This window comes from Lemur catta, chromosome 12 (genome assembly GCF_020740605.2).
Source record: "Lemur catta isolate mLemCat1 chromosome 12, mLemCat1.pri, whole genome shotgun sequence".
Classification (NCBI taxonomy): Eukaryota; Metazoa; Chordata; class Mammalia; order Primates; family Lemuridae; genus Lemur; species Lemur catta.
In genome coordinates, this window is record NC_059139.1 from 40,756,394 (window position 1) to 40,777,964 (window position 21,571).

At 37.7% G+C, this 21,571-nt stretch overlaps 1 protein-coding gene across 1 annotated transcript; it reads left to right on the forward strand.

Moving 5' to 3' along the window:
* Positions 1-593: 593 nt before the first annotated feature.
* On the forward strand, positions 594-20,798 carry SHISAL2B (shisa like 2B). Its single transcript, XM_045565935.1, has 3 exons — positions 594-784; positions 5,727-5,897; positions 20,616-20,798. Exons 1-3 carry the CDS (start codon positions 594-596, stop codon positions 20,731-20,733), a joined length of 480 nt encoding a protein of 159 aa, XP_045421891.1. The 3' UTR covers positions 20,734-20,798.
* Positions 20,799-21,571: the final 773 nt, after the last annotated feature.

Sequence of the window (21,571 nt, forward strand, 5' to 3'; positions counted from 1 at the left end):
GGTACTAGTCTCCATGAGAGCCAGATATTCCTGGATTCCTGTGAGTGTGCCGTGGGTGGGATGGAAGTGCTCTATAACATACTCCACACTACAGCTCTCGCTCTTAGGGAACACATATCTAAGATCACAGAACCTCAAAATGCACATTCTTCTACAATTTCCTAACTACATCATCCCTGTGAAGGATATCTGTCCAGATTGCAAACGCGTCCCACATCTCTTTTCCCTCGCGTGAAAGCTCTTCTGCCATGGTTGGGGACGGCCAGGTCTCCAGGCTGATGAAGTGAAGGCGAGTAGAGGGGAGTCAGCTGAGCGCGAAAAAAGCAGGCGAAGGGAGCGGGAGAAGAGGTAGCGGACCTAGACGGGCAGATAAAACGACCACTCAGTAGCGAGAGGGAGAGGCAGAGTAGAGCGGGCAGACGCCATGTGGACAGGGGGAGGAGAGAGAGCAGAGCGGGCGCGCGAAGGCTGAGCGCCCAGGCAGCCAGACCCCAGGTCGGGAGAGCGCGCTCAGGTCCGGGGTCTGCGTGCGCGGGCGGGGCGGTCCGAGGGCAGATCGGGGGTCCCGGTGCCCCTGCCGCCAGCCGCCCGCGATGAGCGAGGCCAGCCGGCTGTGCTCCGGCTACTACAGCCTCAACCACAGCTTCGTGGAGCCCTTCCAGTGCCCCCGGCGCGGCGAGGGGGCCGCGCTCCTCTACTGCTGCGGCTTCGCCGACCTCAAGTACTGCTGCAGCGAGCCGGGCAGCTACTTCCCCTACAAGCACAGCTACATGTGGAGCCTCAGGTGGGCAGGGAGCCTGCGCGTGCGGCTGCTGGCCGGGTCCGGGGAGGGGACGAGAGGTGCCACGCCGGGGCCAGAGAGGTCGCCTGCATCCCTGGGACCGCCCTGCTCCGGTCCCTCCGGGAAGACGCGGAGCCTCCGAGACGTGTGGAGGCTGGGGGGAGAAATCTCGCCTGGGCTCGGGACGCCCCCGGGAGCCGGGACCCCCAGCCCAGCGCGCGCGCGGGAGGAGCGCAGGCTTTGCGCCCTGGGCGCACCCGGGCCCGCCCTGCTGGCCCCGCTCACTTTCTCGCCCGCCTGGCGGGAGCCGATCGCTCTTTTCCCTCGCCGGTGACCGGTCCCAGGCGGGCAGCTCTGCTGACAGAAAAAGACAGGCAGATAACCTAAGGAGAAGGTTTTCATTCCTCTTTTTGGTTTGTGTGGTCATGTGGTGTATTCGAATAGAATCGAGGCTCCTTTGGGACTCATTCTAAGGCATTAAGGACCAGAGTATTTAAGTCTTCTTGGGGTGAATGAAAGAATTGGCTGTATTCTTTAAAATATCAAAAAGGTAGGGTTGTATGTGGTGTTGGTCTGTGAGGGCGTGTGCAAGTGACTGGGCTTCACAACTTGCCCTTTTCAGATGATCTCACACTGAACCTGAAAGGAATTGAAGAGACATACACAGAGGTAGAGCTTTTAGTTGCTATGATCACACACTATAGAACTGTTCTAGGACATCACCTTTCTCAACACCTGAGCCATTTGGCTGTTGCTGGAAAGTGAAGAGACTTTCTAAGGTAGAGTCTTGTTTCTTTTTCCTGTGATGAGAATTTTACTTGTTCCAACTAATACACAGCCATTTACATTATGAAGTGCTGTTTTCCCTTGCACTCTAACAGACTGTAAACCTTGAACTTGATTCTGTGAACTAAAACAAAATCTGAAGCCCCCCAGCCCACTGAATGGACATCCTCTTGGCCAACCCCACCCCCCATCTCCCCCCCAAAAAACCTTAAAGCTGAGTTGCTGCCAGGAGGAGAAGGGAGGTCAGATGTGCCTGGTTATGCCCCATCCCTTTTGGAGTTATTCTTTGTAACAATAAGATACTAATTAATTAACAGGTCTTAGGCCATGCAAGACAAAGCTTAAGCCATACCTGCAGGCCATCAATTTACTTAACAGATCACTTGAGTTTTGGTCAGGTGACTTGTCTCTGATTAACAGATATCTTTTATCTTAAAACATTCCAACCCTTTAGACAAAACTCATTTCTTTAACCAATTACCAATCAAAGAATCTTTAAAATCACCTGTAACCTGTAAGCCCTAGCTTGGAGATGTCCTACCTTTTTGGACCAAACCAATGTACACCTTCCATGTATTGATTTATAATTTTACCTGCAATTCCTGTCTCTCTAACATGTATAAAACCACACTGTAACCCAACCACAGCATGACCACTTGCTCCAGGCTTCTTGCTATTGGGTGTGGCTCTCTAGGCCTTGGTAACACACATTCGGCTCAGAATAAACCTCTTTGAATTATTTTACAGAGTTTAGGTTCTTTTCTGTTGGAAATTTTTGTTTTTTTGAGACAGAGTATTATTTCTCCCAATCTCCTGGCATGACCCCAAATTCTGATTTGGCACAGATGCTAAACCTACAGAAAATGACTAAATGTTATTTCTTGAAGCAATAAAATAATTTTTCTATATTGCAAGCATCAAAAAAAATCTCATAAGGAGTGCCGACCTTCCAGTAAGTTCAACTCACAAAGTTGTATTGTGCTGGAGTGGAGCAAAATGTCAGAAAATAATGACAGTTTATCCTTAGTGTAGGGTATTTGGGGAAGAAATCTGTATTGTACCTGCTTATTATCTATCTGGTCCTTTAGAAAATAACATAGTAATCCATTTCTGAGTTTTTGGAGGCATTAATAATGGCAGAGACACCTCCAATGGGGACCAGCAATTCCTAAGTCAGACACAATTGGAAAATGTGCCTGGGATTCTCAGATCCCCGCATAGTTCCAAAGTGACAAGGAGCAGAAGCTATTAATATAAAACCTTCCTAAGGTTTATGAGGGCACAAAGAAGCAAACAGCTTGCTGAGGATTTCATTCAGCACTGACAAAATGGACAGTGCAACTGAGTTTCTGGGAAATGGAAAAGGTGCTTCAACTGATGGTGTCAGCTGGCAATGTTAAACCTGGGGTTCCTGTAAGTTATTGAGCTCTGAAAACACTATAGGGAGGTAAAGTTATTAGAGCTTCATTTCCCTCCTATTCTTTGCACTCCACTTTTAATTTAAAATAGTCCAGCTGTGAAAAATATTCCGGGAGTCACTAGCCGGAATATTTTTGAGATTCTGCAGCTGCTGGAGAAAGGCATAACCGTAGCTACCAGAAGGTAAGTGAAGTTGATAAGTAGGAGCATCACTGCTTTAATACGACAGTAGCTTTAGGGCTTGAAAAGCAACTGCCATATGGTGCTGTGAGGAAAGGATAATTCTTCCTTTACTCTGGCCCACTCCCATCTTTTTTGCTCCTGCAAATTCTTCAATTCTTAGGATTTCCTTTGGTAATTTTCTCCAGGACCTAGGAAAATAATGCCCATTGGACAGGGCTATGCATGAGTAGCTATTCAATAAGAATTTATTGAAATGAATATTTTAGGAGTCTCCTAGCACTCCACCTTTACCCAGAGTTTATACCTAGAGTTTTGCATGCATAAAACAATGTTTCTCTAAAGTGGAACTGTGACATTGCAACAGATTGCCAGGATTATGAGAAATGTCTTTTTAAATAACAGGAAGTAGAAATGGCATTTTTTTGTTCCTTCAAATCATGTGGTCTGTTTTTTAAATTTGTACATTAAAAGCCCACAGTATGTATGCTGAATTAATAAAATTGACAATTTCACATTTAAATTGACTAAATTACTTTTTTACTTTGAAGATTTTTTAATAACTGAGTTCTCATTTTAGGACTCTTTCCAGATGTCTAGCCTCCTGTCTGCCTTGTGCATAGGAGGCTAGGCATCTGCAAAGAGTTCTAAAATGAAATAATTAAGTGGATTACACTGCCATGCATCTGGGTGTAGTGAAGTGATCCTATCCCTCCCTGACACAATCTACGAAAGTCAGCTTTGGTGCAAACAAGCACAAAAGAGGAGTCACCAAATACAGAGAGTCTACCCCTTAGACGAGAGTGAACCAAGTGAGGGCAACCCCCAATTTTAAATATATAACTCTATACTCACTGTAGCCATAAAATTACCCAGCCTGCACTTGTCTGCAGGGCTGGGGAACTGGGCTGAAAATAAACTGAGCACAAGGGTCTCTGAAGTCTGACTCTATGTGTGTGGCTCAGGAGGCAGTCTCTTCTTTGCAAGGGTGCTTTATCTCCTCAAAACAAGGATAAGTGGGGTAGCCCTTCACTTTTAACTCTGTTCTCCTTCCTCCCAAAGCAGTGATGCTCCAAGCATCCTTGGTCAAATTCTCCCTTCCCTCTCTTCTGGTACATTTCAAATTTATTAGGCTCCTAATCCTTGGGAAAGAGCAGAAGCCTAAAGGTAAACCAGGAAGATAATGAAGAAAAAGATGATTACTTTTCAATGATGTATGTTCCAAGTACAGGTAGATCAATCAGTGGTCAATTATTGCTTGTTTCCACTTATCGAACATTTTCTACAAGCTAAGCACAAATACTTGTTTTGTTTTGTTTTGTTTTTGAGACAGGATCTTGCTCTGTTGCCTGGGCTAGAGTACAATGGAGTGATCGTAGCTCACTGCAACCTCAAACTCCTGGGCTCAAGTGATCATCCTGCCTTAGCCTCCTGAGTAGCTAGGATTACAGGCATGCAGCACCATACCTGGATAATTTATTTTTTAAAATTTATTTTTTTGTAGAGATGAGATCTCACTATGTTGCCCAGGCTGGTCTCGAACTCCTGGCCTCAAGCAATCCTCCCACCTCAGCCTCCCAAATTGCTAGGATTATGGGTATAAGCCACTGAGCCTGGCCTTAAACACTTTTAATAAGTGTGCACAACAGTATTGTGAAAGTTGACAGAAATATCTGCTCTTGAGTAGCTTAAAATCTAATTATAGATTTTAATTAGAACTATACATAGAGTTCAAGAAGTACATGTTTGCATGTTAGTCTTTCAAGGTAATGCTTTTTTTTCAAGCTTCTTTTCCCATTTAGTATAATACCATTAAGTTCACAAGTTTATGAAAACTATATTTTCAAATGATTAGCCTTATATGTAACTGCATCAGAAGGAATTATTACAAATTTAGTGCAGAGCAAATACAATCAGATATACATTTTATTTTTAGAGAAAAGTACAAGGGTTTCTTCCTTAATGCTAGAAGCCATTGATGTGATGTTACGCCCTTTTGCAAAGGAAGAGATCTGAACATGAACTTCGTATAAATTTCATAAATACTGTTGTCCTTTAATTCAAACCTTCTCTTCTGTAATAGTTCTGGCTTTATATGTCAATAAATGGTGTCTTGCATATATGTCTCCAAAAGAAAAAAATTATATTTCTGGTAAACATTTGCTGCTTTTTCAGAAGAAAGTATTTTTATATTCATCTTTTATTGGTGAACCTGATATTTCTTTCTATATTAATAATATAGGTTTATTTGACTGAGATGTTTTTGAACTAACTCTAGAGAATCATGTGACCTTTTATCTATAATATGCATTCATATGGTCTTCCCTATTATTATTAACATATACATTTAAAAGGGCCTTGAAAACCTATAGAGAAAATATAATACAAATTTGATGGTAGAAAAAGGTGAGCTGTAGATTTCAATCATTTATTGTATATGCTAAAATATACTTTGGTTATAAATGATTGAAAACAAGAACTAACAATATTTAAACTTTCTCTTTAGTTTAACCAGTACAAGCCAGTTTGTGTGACCTAATGTTTTTTCTGTTTTCCTCAGCATTGGTGCCCTGATTGGATTAGGAATTGCTGCCCTTGTTTTACTTGCCTTTGTCATCAGCATCTGTGTCCTTTGCTATTTATTTCTATATGCAAAGCCTCAAAGATTAGACACTGGCCTTAAACTTCAACACCTAGATGCTTCTTCCATTCAAGAAGGTAATCAGAATCTGTTATTTATAACCAATTACCTGTACTCTATGCAAAAGAATAACCTGTACCTGGGTAACAGATCATACTGTTAACAATGAGTGCTTTTTAAAAATTCAGTTTATTGTGTCTTTGTAAAAATTCACATTGAATCAGGCCTTAATGATGAAATACCTTAGGGAGATTGTGCTCAAGGAAAAATAGCAGCAGGATGTAAATGTTCCCATGAAAAGTAAATCATTGGTCCAGTAAATCCTCTTTAATATATTTATGTGCCTTCCAGTTATCAAAGTTCATCCTCTTGAAAGGATAACCTTGAAATTTTTAAATTTTGTTTTTGGATGGAGCCAAAGAAGTCAAATGAATAGAGGAACAAAATATCTGATAACTGATTCTCAGGGTTGCATTGTTCTAGAGTGGTTAGTCAGTGGTCAGTTAAGAATTTACCCATGTGCCTACTGTGTGCAGAATTCAGAGGAGGCATATAAAATATTCAGAGGCATAGGAAAGAAGTAGATACAATAAGCAGAAGACAGTCTTTGTTCTCTGTTGTTGAATCGATTGCATTCTAGCTAAAATATAGGGGTGTGTGTAGTGTGCCTATAAAGTAGAAAGAAATTTTTATGTATGGTTTGTAAAACTAGGTCCCATTATTTCAATTATTAATATAAAGTGCTATATAAATGCTAGTTATAATTATGAAACTCAATTAGAAAGAATGTTAAAGTTGTGAATATAAATTTCTATTTGTGTATTAAAAAGCACTAATAAATTTGATTTTGAGATACATATAAAAATTTAGAATATATTATAGACTACATACAGAATATATAATTTATATACAGACTTAGAATATAAATTTACAATTTACATATATATGTAGAATGACACACAAGTTCTCACTTGCTTCCATTTAAAAAGAAAATGAAAATCTTTATCTTAAAAAAATTTTTAAAAATATGCTCTATTTTAGCTGCATCCCCAAACTTGTCATGATTATAGAGTACCTGCTCTGCACCCATATCAAATACATTACCACTGTGTGACTGCATCAGCTCTAGTTTCCTTGTCTGTAGCAGAGACCTCTCTCAGAGGGTGTCCTATGTTACAGAACAAGGTGCCAAGAGCCCTTTGGAGTTCTCTTCCTGAAGCACTGTTTCCAGATTGCGTGGCTGAACTGACAGGGTGTTAGCTGAATTTAGTCCAAACAACTTAGACCTGTTTTCTCCACTGGAGGTGGAGTAGTGATTATTGAATAATCAGATTGTTAAATCAATTTTTGTCTCAATTCCTTAGATAATTTAAAGTTGCAGTTCTTAAGTTTTACTGTGCCTCGGAATCACCTAAGGAGCTTGTTAAAAACATAAATTCCAGGCTCTGCACTTTTAAACAAGCAGCTCCCTGGTTCTGCCCTTGTTCCCCTACTGTCTATTCTCCACGGAGCAGACGGAGTGAGCCCCTTAAAACCTAAGTCAGGTCGTGTCACTCTTCTGCTCAAAACTCTGATTGCCATCTCTCTCAATGGATAAAACAGTCTTCACTGTGATCTAAAGGGACTTTTGTGTTCTGCCCTCTCCATCCTTAGTTCCCTCACCTCCTCATGCCTAGCTCCAGGGGCCCTTTTGCAGTTCCTTGAAATTCCTGACTCAGGGTTTGTCACCATTGTCCAGGATGCTCTTCCCTCAGCTGTCGGCATCTTACACCTCACACCATCTTACACCTTCGTTTTCTTTAAATCTTTACTCAAAAGTTGCCTTGCTGTTTGGGGGATGGGCACACTTGCAGCTCTGACTTGGGTGGTGCAAAGGCAATATAGGTAACCTAAACATTTGTACTCCTGTAGTATTCTGGAAAAAAAAAAAGTTGCCTTCCCAGGAGTTCTTCCCTGCTCACCATATCTGCATTTTTAACTCCCTTTCAACATTTCCTACCTGCTTCCTGCTTTGTCTCTTAAGCATTTACCATAAACATCATATGCATTTTACTTTTCTAATGTTTGACCTTTCTCCACTCCAAATAGAAACTAAGTTCCAGTAGGAGTTTTTGTCTTGCTTGTTCACTATTGTATCCTCAGTGCCTAGAACATTTAAATACTCCATGAATGAATTGAATGGGGTAACGCAGCATGTCCATTATAGTCATCAAACATTCATTGAGTTCCTCCTGTATACAATGCCCTGTACTAAATAAAAACTGGTTATTTTTCCTGATTTAGTTCAGGGACTGCTCCAAAATTTTATTTCATACTGGCTTTGAGAACCCAGCAACAGAATTATTTGGCTTATTGATTCAAGTCTTGTAGGCTTGTTGCTGTTTAGCTAAGGAGGTCCATTAATGCACTTTCTATACAGTTAAAAGAGGCTGATTTCTTGCAATGAAATATCCTGACTCTGCCCCTCTTAAAAATATATTTATAACATTGGCAAATTAATTCAATACAGCGTTCCCTAATGCTTGCTATTGTTAAGGGAGAATTTTATATGATCACAGTGTCTTCCTGCTGTTTTCAAATGAAGTGATTTTAATTTTTTGGTCCCTTGGGTTGATTTTAACCAAATCAGACATAGTGGAAAGCCCAAAACAAAAGAGGTCATCCAAATGTTACTAGACTAGGAAGAGAAAATGGTTTATATTCGAGAGTGACTCTTTGAAGTGATATTTAAACACTGCTGTACCCTTTGTTAAATATGCATATTCCATTCCAATGATTCTCCCACCTAGCAATGGATGCCAGTGTTCTAGCTATTGAGAAAACACGTCTGGGGCTTTATGCATTTAAGGAATGTCTTTTTTTTTTTTTTTTTTTTGAGACAGAGTCTCACTTTGTTGCCCGGGCTAGAGTGCTGTGGCATCAGCCTAGCTCACAGCAACCTCAAACTCCTGGGCTCAAGGGATCCTCCTGCCTCAGCCTCCTGAGTAGCTGGGACTACAGGCATGTGCCACCATGCTCGGCTAATTTTTTTTTTCTCTATATATTTTTAGTTGTCCAGATAATTTCTTTCTATTTTTAGTAGAGACAGGGTCTCGCTCTTGCTCAGGCTGGTCTCGAACTCCTGAGCTCAAACGATCCGCCTGCCTTGGCCTCCCAGAGTTCTAGGATTACAGGCGTGAGCCACTCCGCCCAGCCTAAGGAATGTCTTAAAGGATAGGAACATACTAAAATGTTTATGTAATAAATCAGGCAAATAAACATTACATTAGAGGAAAATTGGTTTCACTAGTTATGGCCTTTTTCTTTCAAAACTATCTGTTCTTAAGAGTCAGCCTCCCATTATTTTAGATTAATTTTTACAATTGAAACCATTTTCATTATAGGCAATATGAATAGCCTAAAGGGAAACGTGTTTTTGTGCGCATACTAACTTGAGTTAGGGAACTGTAGTTTTTTTCCCTATAAATGACGATAGTCTAAGTCTAAAATAGTCTAATCTTAGACTATTTTCCCAAGATTTACCATTGTGTATCTTTGTTCTATTGGATGTCTTTTTTTAAATGTATACAATTTTGAATTGATCTTGAACAGAGCAGGTCTCGGGTAGTGATTGTAGACTTTGAATGCACAACCTGTGGGTCTAACTCTATACAGAGGACCTCTTGCTAAGCAATTGATTAGGCTTTAAATTGCGTCCCACAAACCTTTTTTTTCTTTTAAACTTTTGTGTTTTAGGTTATGCATATTTCAAATGCCAATGTTAAAAGAATACCATTGCTTGTAACTTGTTCTGGATAGGACATACAGTTCCCAAGAAAAAGACGGCTGTGCAGAGGGCATCTTTCTGAGTACACACTCCTGAAAGTGAGGGCTCATTTCACAGATTGTGGAAGAATTACTGGCAAATAGAAGAGCAATTAAAGAGGTGAATGTCTTAGATCCTTGTTTCTCAAACTTTTCTGCTGCAGACTCATTAAAGGTATGTCCCTTGGTATCCATGGGGAATTGGTTCCGGGACCTCCCATGGATACCAAAATCTGTGGATGTTCAAGTACCTGATGTAAAGTGGTATAGTATTTGTATATAACCTATGCAATCCTCCTGCATACTTTAAATCATCTCTACACTACTATAATACCTAATATGATAGGAATGTATGTAAAAAGTTGTTATTCTGTATAGTTTAGGGAATAATAACAAGAAAAAAGGTCTGTACATGTTCAGTACAGACACCTTTTTCGTGAATATTTTTTGTTTTGTTTTGTTTTGTTTTGTTTTTGGAGACAGAGTCTTGCTTTGTTGCCTGGGCTAGAGTGTGTGCCGTGGTGTCAGCCTAGCTCACAGCAACCTCAAACTCCTGGGCTCAAGCAATCCTACTGCCTCAGCCTCCCGGGTAGCTGGGACTACAGGCATGCGCCACCATGCCCGGCTAATTTTTTCTATATATATTTTAGTTGGCCAGATAATTTTTTTCTATTTTTAGTAGAGACTAGGTCTCGCTCTTGCTCAGGCTCGTCTCGAACTCCTGACCTTGAGCGATCCACCCGCCTCGGCCTCCCAGAGTGCTAGGATTACAGGCGTGAGCCACCGTGCCTGGCCTCCTGAATATTTTTGATCTATAGTTGGTTGGATCCATGGAGGAGGAACCCACGGATATGGAGGGCCAGCTATTTAAGAAATGAACTTGTCCCCAGAATTCGAAGGGCTAGCGTGGAAAGGCCTGCTTAAGCCTTATGAGCTTTCAATTATCTGAAGTTCCCATTTTATTTTTAAAATTTATGGAAATTTTCAGCTTGACTGCATAATCTAATGGCTTGTTTTACTCTAATAATAACCTCACCCTCCCATATCTGAGTAAAATTGAGGGTCCAGGGAGACAAAGCATATTCATCCTGTGGCTTTGACTATCCATTGAAAACACTGATACCCTGGAGTTGTGGAAGGGGAAATGGCAAGGAGCAAAGGGTGGGGCTCTTAGAAGCAGAGTTTTTGATAAAAATTAGGGCAGATTTTAGAGCTACTTAACACAAATAAAATAATACAGTTGTACAGGAATGATAAACAACCACAAGCCTGTATTTGGTAATCTCTTTTGTAAAGGCAGATGGAACAAATGAAAAAGGGTAAGTAAATTAGCAGTAAGGCACAGTTGTCTAGGAGAAAAACATAAATTATATATGGAATACTAAGAAAGAAAGCAAATTTTAAGATTATGTAATCATTTATTCTGCCTGTGTGCAAAATAGGACTTGGACTAGCTCAGAATGTTCTGCTATATTTTTTCTTCTTGGAAGACACCCTTTCTCCTCCAGAAAGAAAACCTTTCTTTCAATTCATATTCACTGTAGGAAAATTAGAAAATACAGAGCAACAAATAATGTCACTCATGACCCCACCACACAGAGACAATAATGATGAATATCCTTCAAGGATTTTTTTTATGTGCATCTATAGATACATGTATATAACAAAATTGCAAAAAATGAGTCTTCTGACATGCTTTTTTTTCATGACACAATATTGATATCTTTCTTTGCCAATAAATAAATACCTTCCCCATCATTTTTAAGGGTTCTATTTTATTACTTTGGAGTACTGTGATTTAAAAACTTTTTTTGGTGTAATTTCACACTTCTAGAAAAGTTGCAAGAAAAGTATAAAGAGCCTTTGCATACTTTTTCCAAAATGTGTTATTATTAATATTTTGCCTCATTTGTTTCATCATTGGCTCTATGTATAGTTTCTGAACCATTTGAGAATAATTTGTAGGTATCATGCCTATGTAGCCATAAAATTTCAGTGCATATTTCCTAAGAATAAGGATTTTCTCTTACATAATCACAGTATATTTATCAAAGTCAGGAAATATAACATTGATACAGTAATAGTATCTAATCTGGAGTTCATATTCAAATTATGTCAATCTCTTTAATAGTTATTTTTTCTTATTTAAGATCTAGTCCAGAAGTACATCTTGTAATCAGTTGCCATATTTCTTTACTCTCCTGTAATCCTCAGCCTTTCTTTGTTTTTTACAATCTTGACATTTTTGAAAAGTAAAAGCCAGCTATTTTGTTCAATGTCTCTCAATTTATGTTTGTCTGATGATTTCTCATAATTGGAGAGAGATTATACATTTTTACCGGAGCACCACAGAAGTTATATTCTCAGCGTATCATAGCAGGAAGCACATAATATTGGTTTGTCCCATTGTTAGTGACATTAATTTGGATTACTTGGTTAAGGCTGTAGTTGCTGGATCAATCCATTGTCAAGTTACTATTTTTCCCTTTGTGATTACCAAGCAGTTTGTGGGGAGGTAGTTTGCGACTATGAAAATATCCTGTTCCTCCTCAAACTTTCACCCACACATTGATGATTCTTGACAATTATTATTATGGTAGTTGTAAAATGGTGATTTTTATAACTTCATTATTCCTTCTATGTTTATTAGTTGTTATTCCACTACAAGGAAGAGCTTTCCTTCTTCCCTGTTTATTTATCTTAGTCCATTTGTGCTGGGACAAAATACCTGAGAAAGGTAATTTATAAAGAACAGAAATTTACTTCTTACAGTTCTGGAGGCTGGGAAGCCGGAGATCAAGGTTCTAGCAGATTCCATGTCTAGTGAAGGATGCTCTCTGCTTCCAAGAAGGTGCCTTGTTGCTGTGTTGTCACATAGCAGAAGAAATGGAGGTGCAAAAAGGGGCTAGCTAGGTCCCCCAAGTCCTTTTATAAGGGCTCTAATCCAATCCATAAGAGTAGAGCCCTCATGGCCCTAATAGCCTTCCAAAGACCCCACTTCTTTAGCATCAGTTTGGGGGTTAATTTCCAACATATGAATTTTGGAGGGACACATACATTCAAACCATAGTATTACTTTTTATTTATTTATATCAATATGGCCTTATAGATTGTTCATTCTAAAAACATTCTGTTACTATTCTGATCCTTAAGCTATCTAGATTTGGCCAGTGGGAGCCTTTTTAAATTGGATCCTATGTCCTTTTGAAATGTGCCCATCATTTTGAGAGCACTTTTTGCTTTCTGCCAGAAGATGCTCCAAGGAATTTTGTATGTTTCCTGTTCCAGCCCTGGACTCTGCTATTTTTCCAAGAAACCTGGTTTATTTTAGTGGGGAATGGTGTTTAGAAATCAAATTCTGGGTGTATCATATTTTATTAAATTGTTGACTTTGAACTAGCTTCCATTTTTTCTATTACATAAACATGGAACACTTAAGTATGTCCTTAGCATCCCTAGGGGTGGAATTGCTAATCAAAGTGTGGGTACATATTAAAGGCTTTGGATACAAGTTCCCAACTGCCCTCCAGAAAATTACCATTTTATACTTAGTTTCCTTATATCCTCTGTGACACTGGGTATTATTATTTAAAAGGATATATATTTTACTAATTTCATTGAAGAATAGTCTTGTATTCTAAATTTATCTAATTAGTAATTAGTAGTGAGAATGACATTTTTATGTTTGTCATTTTTTTTTTGTGGCATATTGCTTGCTCATCTTTTATACATTTTTCTATTTTTCTCATTCATTTCTAATTTCTTCATCAAAACTTTCCATATCGTAACTAAACTCTTTTTCACATATATTGCAAATGTTTTTCATAGTTGTTTCCTTTTTAATTTTGTATGTGATAGTTTTTTTGGCCGTAGACGTTTCTTTCTTTTGTTGTTTCTCCTTTTGGTTTCATACTTAGAAAGTTCTCCCCTCACCATAAGATATATTAATAACATAAAGGTAGTTACCTATATTTTCTTCTAATACATTTATGCATTTGTTTTTACATTTAAATCCTTAATACTCTTGGAGTTTTAATTTTGGTATAAAATGTGAGGTAGGGATCTGCCTTTATTTTCCAAATGAGTCAGTTCTCAAATATTTATTGGCTAATCCATCTTTCCCTTGTCAACTTAAAATGTCTGTAGTCATAAACTAAATTCTTCTATGTACTGTGGTTTGGTTTTGGACTTTCTGTTCTGTCAAATTGATCAGTCTGTTTACTCTCAAGTTAGTAATATACTTTAACAATTACTGTAGCTATATAGTTTGATATCTGATTAGGCAAACTCTATCTCCTCCCTCTCATTATGCTTCTTTTTCAAAGTTTCTTGGCTACTCTTGTAATGTTCAAATTTCCAAATAAACTTTTGAATCACACTGTCAAATTTTTAAAAGTCAAGTGGTATTTTGATGGGTTTTGTACTAAATTTATAGATAAGTTTGGGAGCTATTTTTCTAAATAGCCTTAACACCCCTCCAAAATAACTCTGTTCAAAGCTTGTATTAATTAGTCTGCCAAATTATTTAGTAATACCAGTCTTTGTTTCAGAAGACTTTTTAAGAATTCATTGAGATCAGTAGAAGATGGGGTAATTTGAACTCAGTGGCCTAAAAGGTCACCTGTGTCTCCTTAAGTAGAAAGATTTCTACTTAAAATAATGAGCCTGGAATTTCCTATGACTGCTTTTGTTCCTAGAATGTAGAAAATCAAATTGCTCAATGGAGCTACTGTTACATTTAGCATTTCTGAGTCCTCCTCAGGGTTCAGGGTTAGGGAATCCTAGCTCATGTTTAAACCAATAAGCAAAATAGAAGCCAGTCTTTCATTGTGAAATATGTATTTTAAGGATTTAAAATATCAGCTAAATTCTTTTGTAAGCTATGTTTATCATCAATGGTTGGAGGAATTTAACAATTCAGAAAAGAAAAAAATGACCAATTCTGGAAAAAATAGGGTAGGAAAAAAATTTCTGAATGGAACTGCCTCCATTCATTGATGGGTGCGTAAAGCAAAGGGCAAGTCTCAGCTTCCAACTTTCATGATGAGTTTTTAACTGCATGTATATAAGATGTCTATATATGTATCTTCTGTAGGTAAAGACAGGCCATTGAAAAAGGGAAAAAGCAATAGATCAAGAGATCACAAGACAGGTTTTGCTCACTTCACTGTTTAGCTCAGATCCCCAGTCCTGTGCACCATCATATTAAATCTGAAGGGAAAACATCCTCTTACAAGTAAAAAAAAAAAAAAAAAGCAATACTTTTAGGGTGCAAATTTAAGTGTGCTTGTTTCTGGAGGAAGGAACTGCAGGATGAGTGGGATGTATAGATTTTCTGCTAAATAATAATCTGCTAGATTAGTAGTTGCAAACCTCTGAAGGACTTCAAAATGGTAACTCAGAAGGTGGGAAGATATAGGCAGATAATGGCAGAAAAGCTCAATTACAGTTCTGCCAGACAGCCAGGAGGTAAGGGCCTGAAGAGGTCCCCAACATCCTTTTGACATTTTGAAATGGCAGGCAAGAGCAGAATTCACAGTTACAGGATAAATAGGTCCTTGAGGAATGGCTTTGAAAATAAATGTTAAATTTAACTGTTATCAGAAAAAGCATATTGGTGTGGCTGTGATGAGGCTAGGTAGATTTTGTTTTGATGAATTGGATTTAAATTTTGGCAAAGGCCAAAGCTTTCATTTGCATGTCAGTCTGCGAGGTAGAGGATTAAAGGAAGGTTGAGATTGACATGACCAGACTGGGGGACGGGGGAGGAAGAATGGAAATGGGAAGCAAGCAGCAATACTGGATCTTGGCAATTTGCACTCAATTAAAGAAAAAGAAGAATTAAATCAGAAAGAATCTCTATGTGTAATAAATCCCTTGAGAGCTCAATGGTATTATTGATTTATTTAAAATCAAATCCATATTGTAACCTTGTGACAGAAAAGAGGCAGCTGCTTTTATCCCTACTTTGTTGCTTAAGAAATTAGTCTCCATTTATTAAAGGAAAACTACAGAAAGCTGAGGTTGCTGAGGCGTTTCCTTCTTTCCCTTTTAAAATTATCTCCAAGAGGGGAGGCTGGACTGTGTTATCACCACAGCTGCACCCATTGCAGTTGTTCCATCAGACGTCCAATTACTCCAAGTTACCGCAGGGATATGCAGTGAAAACACTGCGATTCTTACAAGCTGCTGGAAGACAGTGAAGACTGGAGGTGTATAACAGGTCTTTTCTTGTTCACATAGCAAATTGGTTTTGTTAGGGGAATTGCTTTGGTTTAAGAAGCCAATCTGAAAAAATATTTTTACTCACACTGATTGGAAGGATCCAGTAGCCAAGTAGATAATGAGTAGAGGTTGGGGAAAGAAGATCTTTACAAGTCCTAGATGAAGAAAAATCTATAACGCTGTATAGGAATGGATTTTGCAAGACTTTAAATCTGAGGGGAATAAACAGGTAAATTCCTTCTAACCTGTTTCTGTTGCCAGAGAAACAGATAATGGAAACAAGAGCTGCCAGAATGGAGACAACTTAGAACCCCAAAATAACTAAGTTACGGAAATAACTTCCTGAGTCTATTTTCATTAAAAAACTGGGCTGTGACAAAGTAGAAAAAAAACTCCTTGAAAGTCTGATTAAACTGTTATAAATTTTAGTATGTAAAAAAGCTTAGGAAACATGAAAGATTTGAATTAACCAAAATTACGGTTTTTAGACTTCCAGGAATTCCAAAAACTGTTAAAATTTTTGATATTTAAATAAATGCTTATATAAGATATAAATGCTATCCAGATAATATGAACCTAATTTACATCTTATATCCTTGATCTTTTACTTTTACCTGCTATGATACTGTAGAATAAAAATAATGTTAAGCAAGTGAAAAAGTAAACAATGTACAAACATCTTAATTTGGATTTCAAATATTATATGACAAATAGTTTCAAGAACCCCTGTATAGAATATATTCCATTATTTAAATATTTATTTGCTAAATCTGAATCAAATATTTTTTTTAAAGTCTGCTTTGTAAATAAAGTCAAGAAGTTTTCAGTTCATAAAATTTCCATGCCAGCTTTTCCTACTACATTTATCTTAAATAGCTTTGCTTGCTGATTAGGCAAAGCACTATTTTCCAGGTTGGAAAATGTGCCTACAATAAATTAGCTTTTAAAAATCAAATTATATGATTCAAACATTATGATTGGCTATTTAGAATTAGAACATTAAGTAACTTATTTTGCCACTGAAAAAGTTCATAAGTAATGAAATAAAGTCATATATTGCATGGCTCTAGTCCTAGATTTTTAACTTCAGTACTTTTAATCTTAACCCAAAGATCAATACCATAATTCCGTCCTACAGGCAGGATATGGGAGCTGTGATGAGACATCATCCTTCAAAACATGGAAATAATATTGCCCTTTCAGTGTTCAACCATGAAATCACTCCAGAGTATGGGATGTCCTGATTTACCTTAGAAAGCAGTTTACTTATAGAAAAGCATTTTTTAACCTATAGTTTTACTTATAAAAAAAGCAATTGTCGGGCAAACCCAGGAAGTACTAACACACTTAAAGGTGAGGCTTAAACTTACCTAAAGAAAAAAAAAATTAAAACTCACACCCAGAAGATAGGCTAGATGGCAAAAAGAAGAGGATGTACAGTAGCTACTTGTAATAGAAGGAGGGAGTCTGGGCTAATGGACTTCCCCTTAGGGAAGTTTGGGGCAGATTTTCTAAAACCTGAAGGAGAATTTTTCAAGCAAAGGAGGCTGGAGAATAAGGGACACCAGGCAGCAGAAGAGGCTTGGAGCAGACAGAGAGCAAGTAGGGCAAGTTTGGGGAAACAGCATTTGCATTTGTCTGAAATGCCAACAAGGAAGGGAGTGGGAAGAACTGAGGAGGAGAAGGAAAGCAGAGCCAGACCTTCAGACTCACCAAGTTCAGATTTGATCCTAAAGAGCTTTAGCTGAGAGAGGCTGAAAGTGTTATGTAAGTATTAACTATCATATTGTTGATAGTTTTGCATTCTTTCTCACTTGACATTGCATTCTGAACACTTTCTATGTAATTAAAAATTTCTTAGAAACCACCTTTTAAAATTATATGGCTCCATATCTCATACATGACAATTTAGCAATTCTATTGTTGAAAATTTAAGGTACTTACATTTTTTGGTATTTAAAATAATCAGTGAACATCTTTGTCTATGAATTTACAATCTCATCTTTGATGGTTTTCTTGGGAATTTCATGTTGAAATGGAATTACAGGGTGGAAACATTTCAGACTCAAAAAATGTACCACTTTATACTCCCATCATGCTATACCATTGACCAAGAAAAATTTCTTTGTATCTGTACCTGAGAGATGAAAAATACTTTTTGAATGTATATTTCTCTCTGACTAGCAGGGTTGAAGATTTTTCATGTTTGTTTATTTTATTTTATTTTTTGAGACACAGTCTCGCTCTGTTGCCCGGGCTAGAGTGAGTGCCGTGGCATCACCCTAGCTCACAGCAACCTCAAACTCCTGGGCTTAAGCAATCCTTCTGCCTCAGCCTCCCCTGTAGCTGGGACTACAGGCATGCGCCACCATGCCTGGCTAATTTTTTCTATATATATATTTTTTTAGTTGGCCAGATAATTTCTTTCTATTTTTAGTAGAGACAGGGTCTCACTCTTGCTCAGGCTGGTCTTGAACTCCTGACCTCGAGTGATCCACCCGCCTCGACCTCCCAGAGTGTTAGGATTACAGGCGTGAGCCACCACGCCCGGCCCATGTTTGTTTATTAGCCATTGGATCTTTCTGTCCATTTCTTCACCACTAAGAGGTGTTAATGTCTTACATATTGATATGTAAGAGACCTTTACATATTAGGCATAAATCATTTGTTCTAAACATTTTTTTCCTCGGTTGGCTTTCAAGCATGTCTTCTGCCACCCACAATTTTAAAGTTTTTATTATGTCAAACTTTCAATCTCACCCTAAAATTCATTAATGTAGTCAACAAATATTTATTGAACACCAGCTGTGTTACAAGGCATTTTTCTAGTCAAAAATCCCTTGGCATGTGGTACTTGAATTTTAGTGAGGGGAGATAAAAAATTAATAAGTATGATAAATAGGTAAATTATATTAGAAAATAAGTGTTATGGGGAAAATAGAGCACAGAAGGGATTGGAGATGGAGAGCTGCAATTTTAAATAGTGTTTAGGGTAGGTCTCATTGAACAGGTAATTTTTGAGCAAGGACTTGGAAACTAGAGTTATTGGGCAGATTATTTGGAGAAGAGCATGCTAGACAAAGTGAATAGCCTTTGCAAAGGTCCTGTGGTATGGAATATGCCTGAAACGTGTGATCAGAGAGGTTGGAGTGAACCAAGAAGTGAAGTAGAAGATGAAGTCAGGGAGATTTACAGTGTTATATGAAATCTTGAAGGCCATTTTAAAGACTTGGGGATGAAATGGAGGGTTCTGAGCAGAGGATGTGATTTGACTTTTTTTTTTTTTTGCTTATTTTTTTAAAGGATCACTCTTGGTGAGAAGTGGTCTGATTCTGAACATATGTATGTATTTGAGAGAAGGTTTCACTCTGTCACTCATGTTGAAGAGCAGTAGCATGATCATAGGTCACTGTTAACCTAGAACTCTGGGCTCAGGGAATCCTCTTGGCCGAACCTCCTGAGTAGCTGGGACTATGGTGTGTGCCACCACACCCAGCTATGTACTTTCAAAGTATAGCTAATGGGATTTTTGATGGATTTGATGTAGGGTGTGAGAGAAAAGAGAAGAATCAAGATGACTGAGGTTTTTGGCCTGAGCAACAGAGGAGACATGGAGTTGCCAGCAACTGAGAAGAGGAAGACTCCAAATAACCCAAGTTTTCAGTTTTGGATTCAGTTGGAGATATCTACTAAATATCCAAGTGAAGATGTCAACTAGAAAGTTGAGTTTGGAGTTTAGAAGAGGTCTGGGCTGGAGATATATGAGCCAGGAATCATCAGCATAGAGATGATATTAAGAACTGTGGTAGTAATGAGAATAACCTAATTATGGAGTGAGACAGTGACAGGCACCGAGGGCTGAGCCCTGAGGCACACTCCTAAGTCTAAGAGCTCTAGGAGAAGAAAAGGAACCCACAACAGAGATGGGGAAGGAGTAACAGCAAGGCAGGAGGGAGTCAAAGAAGGGCGGCATCCTGGAAGCCAAGGAAAGAACTGGGTCAGATACTGCTGAGATCAAATAAGATGAATATTGAGCAACAATGGAGATGAGTAAGATGGACTGTGGATTTAGCAACATGAAAATCATTAGTGATTTCTTATACTGCTTTTTACATATTTTTATGTTATTTAAATATATATAAAATTTTATATATCAGTAAAATATACAGTATTTCCACAATTATTCAACTTTTCTAACACCATCCATTGCATGATCATCCATTTTGTTAGCCTAACTTCTGATAAGCAGAAGTTCCATATTTCCTACCCTTGCTCATTTTAGACTCTCATTTTTAATATATTTAGTGGGTAAATGGGATTATAGCATTAATGTGTTCTTCTTAAAAATCACATCTAAATTGGTTATAATGGCAAAGCCTTAAGATTATTACAAATTATTATGATTGGCTTTAATGTAGCTTATTCACTTTATGCATAGGATAGGGACAGTCACACTTTTATTAAGTGACCCATAAATTGTTGTTTTCTTATCCAATGTGTAGTTTCCTCATGGAAGCATGTAGAAAGGTAGGTAAGCATGGAAATGAATTTTTTACTTCTGTTACTGAATATTTCTTTTATTTGACTTGCAGGAGGAAATGTTCAAAAACAACTTTGAAATGACTCAATTCTTATCCATATAGTATTTTCAGGACATCATATTTTCAATATTACTACAAAAATTATTTTGTAAGCATAAATTTTAAAAAGTCGATTTTATGTTATAATTTCAAATAATTATTTCATTTTGTTTTGTGTATTTGCAGACAAGTCAGATAGAAAAACAAAAGTCCTCAACTCAAATGCAGCATCAAATTCAACAAATGAGACATCCTATGAAGCTGATATAATTCAAGAAAAAACAATGGATACAACACAAATCAACATTGCTTATTAACTAAATTCTGTGTTTTAAAGGCTCACTGGAGAGATGGGGCATAAAAATAAAGAATGCATTTGAAACGTAGTTGTAATACTCCTTTTGAAAAGCAAGACACAACTGCATTTTTGATCATCCATTTATTAAACATCCATTTGGTTTTTGATAGATTTCCATATGCATAAGTTTACTTGTATTTGCTAATTATGATGCTTCTGTATTACATGAAATTATGCTAATTCAAGAGAAATTAAAGAATTTATCAACACAGATAAGCAAACCTATCTCAGTGAGGAACAATGAGAGGTTTATGTCACATTATCAGCCTTTCACAACTTTTGATGCTTACACACAATTATTTTTACAAAAAATGGTACTGGATAGGTTAATCTCCGGGGGGGGGGGGGGAGGGGAGGGGTTTCTTATGAACTAGAGCTGGCATGTTCTTAAGTCTTAACCCATGCCTTTTTGGAAGATTTTTCTGGACAAACAATATATTGCCTTTATAGAATGTTCAATAACAAAATATCATAATGTATAATCTATACAATAAATATTTTCTGTATTTCTAGGGATAACCATAACAAAAATCCTTCACTGAAATTTCCTAAATAATCTATAGTGAAAGTTATAAAAGGAATGAGTTCTCTGGTCCCACTTAATGCTATGACACTAATACCAGTCATTAGAAATAAAACTAATTTCTGCAAATTATAATTGTTATAAAAGATTTTTACTCATAAGTGTGATTTTTATAAGAACACAGACCTGGTTTTGTAAAAGAATTAAACAGGAAAAAAGGAATAATTTTAAGCCAGCTCTGCTGAATACATCTACGTCATAAAGATTTTGTAGC

Bases quoted from the DNA above. Each gene is read 5' to 3' on its own strand.
- SHISAL2B (XM_045565935.1), top strand. From the start codon at position 594: ATGAGCGAGGCCAGCCGGCTGTGCTCCGGCTACTACAGCCTCAACCAC. The intron at 785-5,726 runs GTGGGCAGGGAG...TGTTTTCCTCAG, and splicing joins AGCTACATGTGGAGCCTCAG to CATTGGTGCCCTGATTGGAT. The intron at 5,898-20,615 runs GTTATTTATAAC...CAAGTCAGATAG, and splicing joins CAAGAAGGTAATCAGAATCT to AAAAACAAAAGTCCTCAACT.